Source organism: Sapajus apella, unplaced genomic scaffold (genome assembly GCF_009761245.1).
Source record: "Sapajus apella isolate SASKATOON/1434 unplaced genomic scaffold, GSC_monkey_1.0 scaffold28, whole genome shotgun sequence".
In the NCBI taxonomy this organism is placed as follows: Eukaryota; Metazoa; Chordata; class Mammalia; order Primates; family Cebidae; genus Sapajus; species Sapajus apella.
The window spans coordinates 24018529-24028629 of record NW_022436968.1 but is presented as its reverse complement, the minus strand read 5'-3'; the positions used below and the strand labels follow the sequence as shown (position 1 = coordinate 24028629).

The 10101-nt window shown below is 40.2% G+C and overlaps 1 protein-coding gene across 2 annotated transcripts in view; it reads left to right on the top strand.

The window, feature by feature from the left end:
• The window catches only part of MYO3B (myosin IIIB), a 499023-nt gene extending 489150 nt beyond the window's left edge, over positions 1 to 9873 (top strand). For both annotated transcript variants that reach the window (XM_032293013.1, XM_032293014.1), the window contains 3 exons: positions 6715 to 6821; positions 7193 to 7239; positions 8071 to 9873. In XM_032293013.1, coding sequence (XP_032148904.1) covers positions 6715 to 6821; positions 7193 to 7239; positions 8071 to 8209 — 293 coding nt within the window. In that variant the 3' untranslated portion in view covers positions 8210 to 9873. The remainder of the gene's footprint in view (positions 1 to 6714; positions 6822 to 7192; positions 7240 to 8070) is intronic.
• The last annotated feature ends 228 nt before the right edge of the window (positions 9874 to 10101 follow it).

Below are 10101 nucleotides of genomic sequence, written 5' to 3'. Positions count from 1 at the left end.
TTGCTCTGTTGCCCAGGCTAGAGTGCAGTGGCACAATCTTGGCTCACTGCAACCTCCACCTGTTAGGTTCAAGTGATTCTCCTGCCTCAGCCTCTTCCCGAGTAGTTCGGACTACAGGCAAATGCCACCAAGACTGGCTAATTTTTGTATTTTTAGTAGAGACGGGGTTTCACCATATTGGTCAGGCTGGTCTTGAACTCCTGACCTCTTGATTTACCCACCCCGGCCTCCCAAAGTACTGGGATTACAGGCATGAGCCACGGCGCCCAGCCACATTTCTTCATTTTTAAGGTGATGTAGATTATTGTTAGACTTTCTGCTGATATGGTTCTTATTGGGAAGGAAAGATTAAGTAAAGTCAAGTACAGTGGTTCTTAACCCTGACTACACATTAGAACCACCTAAAGAGATTAAAAAAAAAAAAAATTAATGTCCAGTATTTTAAAAGTTGAACTGGTATTATGTAAAAAAAAAAAAAAATAAATACTCTCAGTTGGACATTGAAAAACCTGAATTCTCATTTGGGCTTTGCCTTTAACTGTGTAATCTCTTAATCTCACTATGCCTCTGTTATCTCTTTAGGGTTATTTGTCCTTCCCAAAATGAGATGAAGTAAATAAAAAGTACTTTGCAAAACAAGAGTTGCTATATAAAAATGAAATGGTAAGGGGACAGGTCCTGTCTTCAGAAGCTATTTCATGGGAGTATCCATGGAGTACCATGCTCATGGTCAGCCCTCATTGAGGAGAAAGATTGTCTAGCTGACATCTGGGTTATTGTCACCTCCGAATGCCCTGAGAACCTTGGTCAGAGGAGTGACACACCTCCCTTTATGCACAGAGTTAGCAGAGCTCTGTAAATTAATTGCACAACTCTAATCCTATTTAAATGTCCCAGGGGTATAGCTTATAACGTCATATAGGATTTGCCATCTGTAAATCTAGAACACTGAACATTCTGTTTGCTTCAAGGGGATGTTTCATTTGGCCAGTGAACCTGAGAATGCCTTATCCACAAAATGGCAAGCGGATCAGCAATCACGCTGCTCAGAAAGTATCCATGCCTGATGAGGGCCCACAGGCGGGTGCCAGGGACTATGGCTCTCTCAGGATATTCTCTTCCTTTCTCCCCAGGATCCTTGTGCATTGCCTGCCCATTCCTCAGGAGCCAAGAACCCATTCTGCCCCACCAAGCTGGGGGATACATGGGCTGAAGGCCCCATCCTGCCCTTCCTTGCAGTTGTCCTTCCCTTCCTTCCATCTTGCTAGGAAATTTACCAGAACATAGCAGATGATGAAAATTGAAACATTAAGTTTTAGAGGACAGTGTAGGAGGGGGCATTTGCAGCTAAAGTAGCTGCAACTCAGGAAGCCAAATGGAGTAGAAGACGATGTTTTCTTCATCTCTGAAACTTGGAAGAAGACACAAGCCTCATTTGTGACTTTAAATTGTGCAAGAATTAGGGCTGCCAGATTTAACAAATAAAAATGCAGTACACTCAGCTAGATTTGAATCTCAGATAAATAACCAATCATTTTTAATATAAATATGTCTTGAACACTTCATGGGTGTAATAAAAAATTATTGCTTGTTGATCTGAAATTCAAATCTAACTCTGTGTCCTGCATTTTATCTGGCAACTCTAGCTTGGATATACCTGCATGTTTAATAAAGGAAAAGAAAAATTAAATTTACAAACCAATTGTTTAAAGTTATGTGACGGACCAACTGAGTTCAGCTATTTCTCTCTCACCAAGGGCTTGGGCACGTGTGCAGCCACAGTGTGATGGTTTGGGATTAGGAATTAAGGAATATGCATTTGCCAGTGCTCCTGAAATGCTATCCAGATTTCTTCCATTTTCTGACAGATTTAGCTCCAGTTTATTATGAAATTCTATAACAATTCAGAAGATGTGTCAAAGGTCTCAAATATGAAATCAGAAGGTGCAGGGCAGGGGTTTGGGGGGAGGTACAAAGATTCTTGAAAAGGAAAGAGACCTGTGTTAAATGCAAACTGGTATTCATAACATAATATACCTTTTAATGCAGAGTAAGGAGGTAGTCACCAATGCATGACGAAATGGAGAGTTTGGTTTGGCTCATGGGCATCTCTGTGAGGTAGAAATAGGCCACTTTCAGAATATGAGCATTATGATTCTCAAAGTAAAAACTGACATTCTAATGTGAATATTCAGGCCAGGCGTGGTGGCTCACACCTGGTAATCCCAGCACTTTGGGAGGCCAAGGCGGGTGGATTGCTTGAGTTCAGCGGTTTAAGACCAGACTGGCCAGCATGATAAAATCCCATCTCTACTAAAAATACAAAAAATTAGCCGGGCACAATGGTGGACACCTGTAATCCCAGCTACTCAGGAGGCTGAGGCAGAAGAATCACTTGAACCCAAGTGGTGGAGGTTGCAGTGAGTCGAGATCAAGCCACTGCACTCCAGGCTGGGTGACAGAACAAGACTCCATCTCAAAAAAAAGAAAAAAAAAAAAGTGAATGTTCAAATTTGAGTTGCCCAGTTTCTCTACATAAACTAATCAAATGAACTAGGTAACTATCTGATAACCATATTGTTTTATATCTTAATGCAAAGTGACTAGCTCAAAAGCCAGAAGACCAGGTTCAAGTTTTCACTCTGCCACTTAAAAATTTAGCCTTTTTTGTTTATAATTTCCTCATCTATGGAAAGAACTAAAAGTTTTCATACTATGTGCCTCACTGATTTTTTAATATTTAAATTTTCAAGGGAAAGATCATGATAAACTTCTCAATGCATGTACATGCATAGAGTTAGTCAATGTGCTATATGTTATTTTGTATTTTACTTCTTTTTCCAAGTTTTGAATTTTCTTCTGATAGCATCATACACATTTATTAGTGCTTTGTCAGTGACTCAATATGAAACAATTTTTACATGTGAGTATGCATCATGTTTCTAGCTTTCTTCTGCCATAAAAAGTGTTATTATGTCTGTCTTTATACAAATCGGGTTTTTTTCTTTTGGTTTACTTCATTGCAATGTGTTCCTTTGAACAATTTGCTTAATTCTGGGGTTTTTTTTTTCTGTTTTCTTTTGTTGTTGTTTTTTGGAGACAACGTCTCACTCTGTTACCCAGGCTGGAATGCAGAGGTATGATCTTGGCTCAATGCAATCTCTGCCTCCTGAACTCAGGGGATCCTCCTGTCTCAGTCTCCAGAGTAGATCAGAAGACAGGTGCATGCCAACATGCCCAGCTAATTTTTTGTATTTTTTGTAGAGATGGGGCTTTTCCATGTTGCCTGGGCTGGTCTCGAACTCCCGAGCTCAAGCAATTCACCCACCTCGGCTTCCCAAAGTACTGGGAGCCCTGCCAGCTCTATTTATTTGTTGCCAAGTTGCACTTTAGGAGGTGGGGAACCTGTGGATTCTCCTGTTTCTCTGGGGCCCTCACACATTGTCTTCTGACCTTTTGGTGTATGCTAATTAATAGAAAAGCAGTAGGAATTGCTAAATTGAAGCTGTTTGTCAGAATAGTTCAACATTTTTCAGTACCTTGTTTTCTAACTGTATTTCTCTGTCTCTTGCCTCAGCCTTTCTACATTGTGGATATAACTTTCATGTGTACATATCTTTTAATTGTTTTTATCTTTCTGTTGCACTTTCTTTCATCTTAGTTTTGTTACTGTCCATCATATGGAACGTTTTACTTTAATATAATTAAACCCATGCATGTCACTAACCTCTTCTTACACAGCTGAGATAGTCTATTTCATTTCTCTCTAAAGTATTTTGGAGAATGTTTAAAATGCTCAACCATGTAACTCATCTAGAATTTGTCATGGCCTGTGAATCAAGAAATATATTGAGAAAAGTAGAGGATATAGAATTTTAAAAACTAAACGATTTGACCCCAACAGCACTAGCTTAAACAGCCTTAAATAAGTTACTTAATGTCTTAAGATAGTGTCCTCTACTAGATTGAAAACAGGGACTCTGTCTTACTTCTCTGTGTATTTTCCACAAAATTCTGCAAAGAACGCTGTATGTAGGATAAATGTTATAGTGTCTGTATTTAAGTCATATTTTTGCATTTTGCTATTAAATTATTCCAACAGCATTTATTAAATAATGATTTATTTCCCCATTATTTATTTGGTTGCTTACAATGGATCATGGTATCAGTGACACTCAGATTTGTTCCAATGGCAAAGCACCTGGAAGTTGCAGCATTCTTTGCAGAACATTGTGACATATAGAGAAATTAAACTAAAATAACGAAAATTAAAATTTGATGCTACATCAGATAACCAGCTTATATCAGATTCTAGTAGAGTATAGATACCATTAGATTAGACACCAACAGTTGTTTTTAAGTAATGGGAGAAATATTAAAATTAAGAACATTCTATCTAATAACTTAATTCCTTATAAGAATCAGGGAAAGAATAGAAGCTGATGAAACAGCAAGTTCCTCAAGAACAAAAGTTGAAAATCATACCGTATATTAAGCATTATCAGTTGAGACAATATAAATAAAAACCTCTGATAAAATGTAAACACTGTGTAAATACGAAGCCCAGCCTAACTAGGCTGAACTCTAGCTGAACCCAAAAACTTCTAAAGATCAGTCTTTTGAGCAGGATGGAATTCCTGCCGTATTAGAAAGTCTAAGAGAGAGTGATGTCAGACCTCCAGAGCATGCTTCACACCAGCAGCCTGACCTCTGGACACTTCTGTTCATTCATCTATAAATCAGAAAGGAGACGACACAAAAGGGCCTCACAGCTTCACATTCTACCATATTGCAGAGTATGGACTTTACAAAGCAAACGAGGAGGAGCTATGTTGGAACCATCAGAAAGAACTGCTGTATTGTTTGTGTTCTCAGGACCTTACCAGCACAACAGGCTAGAGTCCTGTGCTCTGCACAGTGTTCATGAAAAGGTGGATGAGGATGTCTTTTAAGGCTGTTGGAACCCTCTGCAAGCAACATCATTTTGCTATGCTAATTAATATTTTTTCATTGAGGTCGGGCATGGTGGCTCACACCTGTAATCCCAGCACTTTGGGAGGCCGAGGTGGGTAGATCACTTGAAGGCAGGAGTTTGAGACCAGCCTGGCCAACATGGTGAAACCCCATCTCCACAAAAAACTTAAGTTTGCTGAGCATGATGATGCACACCTGTAATCCCAGCTACTTGGGAGGCTGAGGCAGGAGAATAGCTTGAACCTGGGAGGCTGAGGGAGAATAGCTTGAACCTGGGAGGCAGAAGTTGCAGTGAGCAGAGATGGCACCACTGCACTCCGGCCTGGGCAACAGCAAAACTGTCTCAAAAAATAAAAAAGGACAATATGCTATAGTGTAAAAAAAAAAAAAAAAAAATCCTATTGGAACAAGAAGTAAGAACTCTAGGGTTGGGTATCCACCCTGCCACTTGATCTAAGGTAAGTCATTCAATTTTATGGGCCTGTTTCCCTTTTTCAAAAAAAAAAAAAAAAATGGGTATATAGAATGGATGGCTCTGGTTGTCTCAAAAAAAAAAAAAAAAAAAAAAGACCAAGTCTCACTCTGTCACCCAGGCTGGAGAATAGTGGTGCGACCTTGGCTCACTGCAAACTCTGTCTCTCGGGTTCAAGCGATTCACCTGCTTCAGCCTCCTGAGAAGCTGGGACTACAGGCACACACCACCATGCCCAGCTAATTCTTGTATTTTTAGTGGAGACTGGGTTTCACCATGTTGGCCAGGCTGGGTTCTGATAGCCTTGTCCAAATATAGGTATGTCCCAATTCAAGAAAAATCAAGATACAAAACTTTATACTTAGGGAACCGATATTTTGCTATTTTGCTAAGTCACTCTAAAAAATTCCTCCAGGGTTTATGATAAACACTGTCCTCCAGGATATTGATAGCTTTTCTCTAGACAACAACATTCATGGACAATATTCTATGACAGGCGTGTGTGTGTTGCCAAAAAATCAGACCTGCTGAATCCTGATTCAGATATAGAGCCAAAGGACAGTAGATCCATAAAATCATTTGCTTGGAAGGGAAATGAATGATGACTTCTTCTGACTCATGGTTTCTTAATCTCCAGTATACTCTTGGTCCAGGGTTCTGAAATCAGGACTAGCAGGGAGAGACTGCTTCATGTAATCGTGCAATCATCCTTTCCCCTTCTCTTTTACACCACCTCCAGAGACTGCATGGATCAGTGGTATTGTTCAAAGCATTTCGGTACATTTTAGCTCAAGCCATTTCCCCCATCCCAAAAATGTATCCCACCAAAAGGTTTGCTTCTCATCTCCCCAAGAGTATGTGTGCTCCAGATGTTTTTGAACTCTCATTGCAGGATGTGGTGCAAACAAACCCAGATTTCTTTGGTCGTCCTAACTTAGTCATCACACTAAGGGCACCCCACTCTATAAACGCTTACTGCCAACTTATACTTCACCGGTGTGGAAACACCAACATGCTTTCTGTCACTCTGGACCGCTGATTCAGATCAGAAAGCTGAATGCAAAGTTACAGACAGTGGCCCTGGTTTACACTTAGCAATCGGTGCGTATATTTTAGGATGTGATTTCTCCGAATATTAGCAAAGCTTTTAATATGCCCATTAAAATAGGACACAGTTCCTGCCAAGTTCATATGTGAAGAGCCATTTTTCCCTGAATTTTCTCAACACCTGAGACAGTTTACAGCAAAGTTTTGCTACCCTTTTTCAGGTTCAGAAAATGGTTTCGCACAGAAGCAACGAACACCTCGCCGACGCTATCAGCAGCCCAAAATGTTGAGCAGCCCTGAGGACACCATGTACTATAACCAGTTAAATGTGAGTTCAAAGTGGCCATAAAGCGGTTTCACTGGCTTTGTTTCCAGTTAATAATTCTGTTATTACTACCTGTTCCCACCCCGCAGCCCCACCCCCACTCCCATGCTCTCGTCTTGAACATGTGCTTAGGCTCTTTATCTGTTGCTTTCATGTCAGGATGTCTGCCTTCACGGTGAATAATTGATGCGGTTTATCAAAGACGAGCAAGATGCATGCTTCATCAGGCTCACTTGAGCCCTTTGATCAAAAAAATTATGCTGTGACTTCTGATATTATCAGCATCTGCTTGCATTCAACACAAAATCACTTTGAATTAAAAATTAACGACTTGCTGCTTTGCTTTGACTGTGTGTTCTTGGCCCTCTCCACAGGGAACTCTAGAATATCAAGGGAGCAAGAGGAAGCCAAGAAAACTTGGGTAAATATCTGTCTTCTTAGTTCTAAGCAACTGTAAACAGAAGGGGTCCTTTGTGATATTACAGAAAATGCAAAACTTTCCAGAGAGGCTTCTAAAAATATGCAGTCCAGATATTGCCACTCTTATTGACACTGGAAACTACTTTTCCCAGTATCAGGTATACAAAACTTGAATCTATTCTGTCCAAAAAGGTTGAAATTGTCACCTAAGGACAAATGGTATTTCTTACAATTATTCCAGGAAATTGTACTTTCTTCATAACTAGAGACATATAGTGGGTTATATAAAACTCTCCTTCCACAAATAAGAGCACTCTACCAAGTACAAAAAGGCCACGTCCTCCACATTATCCTACCCTGGGCCTTAAAACATGTACAAAGAGAAATGTGCCCCACTGGTTAGACAGAGGATAGTAAGGAGTTTGTCTTTCACTTGGTTGTTAGCATCTCAATTGAGAATAGCAATGAAGTAAATAATTGATACTAGTTAGAGAATTCGGGGAGGTCAGGAGGAAAAGCTTCTCATCTAGAGGGAACCAGATGGAGACAGGCAGACAGTTCAATCCCACAAATCAAGCTGCAATATGACCACAACTTCCAGACACCACAAAACTGGACCCATTACCAGTGCGTGACCCAAAGGTGAAGGGCTTTGTGGATCAGACCCTGGTACCTCTGCACTGGGAAACCCTGAGCTTCCTAAGCTGTCCTTCCCCTCCAGTGTTGGGACTCAACCCTGTTTCAGCTACTCACACGACTTAGCTGCTCCAGTGATGATTGTGACATTTGTTTTCTTTTTTGTTGAAAATCCTTGTTGTTGTTGTTGTTGCAGCCAAATGAAAGTACTTGATGGGGAAGATGAATATTACAAATCTCTGTCACCAGTGGACTGTATCCCTGAGGAGAACAACTCAGCCCACCCTTCCTTTTTCTCTGCATCCTCAAAAGGAGATTCTTTTGCTCAACTTTGAATTGTACTTCCTAGCCCCAAATCTGTCCAGAGTAGGAACACTCATGATAATTGACTGTCATTGCATAAGAAAGCACTGACATGGGGTCAGCTTCTTTGGACATGCGATCCATGCCTGAGCCTTACTGAACAACTTGCAGATTCCAAAACATCTTATCCTAGCTCTACCACTCTCCCACATCTGTTGTACAGCCTCAGCTGGGTGTTCCCTTCCTTTCCCATCCCGTGGGTCCCTGTGGGACACTGAGAACACCTTTACAATGGTATAAACAGTCACTGATGCCCCCACTGTCTAGGAAGATAACAGTCTCACCACAGTCTCATCATGGACCCTGATAATATTTCTTGATTTTTCCTATCAAGTTACTTTTCAGTCCACTCGGAAGCTGCTCCAGTGGAAATCCAGGAGTCCCTTTCCTGCACTCTTCTCCACCCTCTTACCCTTGCTGGGCTTTTCTATCACTCCCGCCTCCCCCAGGGTCAGGACTCCACTGCTGAGTGCCCCATCCTGGAGGATTAGCCCCAAGAGCCCCTAGGACAAGATAATTGCCTGTGTTTAGGCAGAGGCACCTAAATCTTTCAGATTCTTTCTACAAGGCAAATAACCTCTCTCTTGCTAATTATTATGCTGAGAAAGCCGTTGCCTCTTTATTTCACCTTGCCAAGACACCCACACTACTTTAGTAGTGAAAAGAAAGGAGTGAGAGGGAAAGTCCGGGTCACTTTATGCTGTAACTCTCCGTTCACTGGTCAAACAACTCCACGAGGCTGTTAGTGACTACAGTGGAAGGACCTGATCTTGTCCACCTTAGTGTGCACCACGCCTAGCACAGTGCCTGACAGAGGGGACCATCTAGTGAATGAAGAACAGGTGGAGAGACTTAACTAAGTTACACAAGCATCTCTGACGGGAATGTGACTTTCAATTGTATGTTACATATGACTAATCACTTTTTGTACACCATAAACTCTGCTTTTTCACTCAAGTTTGAGCTAATTCTATTGTAATGACAGATATTATAATACTCAATATGATTCAGTATGACAAACCATTTTGAGCACCTGCTTTATATAAAACATGACAAATTGCTGTGTGACATAAACAAAAACAAAGAAGCCCTGTAAGACCCTGTCTCTAGAACAGATGTTCTGAATATTTTTCTTACACTAAAATATGCAGTAGAGAGTATGCAAGAAAATACCTAAATTTTGAGAAAAATTACCTTGAAGAAAATCTTATCAGAGCTTTGAAATGGAGTGTATTAATAGGCCTCTTATGAAGATAAATAATGAAATGAGGCATTTAAGGATCTCAGAAATTATAATTTTAGAAGTAAAATAAATATAGCCAATTTTTCAATAGCTGAACTTCACTCAAAAGGTAATGTTTATAAGTAAGCAGAGCAGAAGAAATGCAGATAAGTTTTATTTTATTGTTTAAAAAATAATGCATAGAATAAATTTTTCATGTCACTATTAATACATGAGTGCTTTTGGAGTTTCACTTTTATCATTGATTGTCTACTTTTGGTTTGATGATAATGGCTGCCTTTCAAATTGTTGAATGGAAATGCTCATAACTCCCTGCTTGTCCGTGTACAATGTAATTCTAAACCTGGCTCGTTTCTAATTTAAATATATCTATAAATAAAGTGAAAAAGAAAACAGAAGTAATTGCAGAATCATAATCCAGAAGCTCTGCACGATTACGTCATGAATACAGCTGTCCTCCTAAGAGTACTTGAGAAACGACGTTCACTTTTAGTCACAGCATAGAGACGACAGATAGACTGCAGACATTATTCTTGCACTAGTCAGTGCCACAAACTCAAAAAGCAATTTTTAAACCTAGTAGATGAGAATGATGCAACCTGAAATCTTGTAACTTATTAC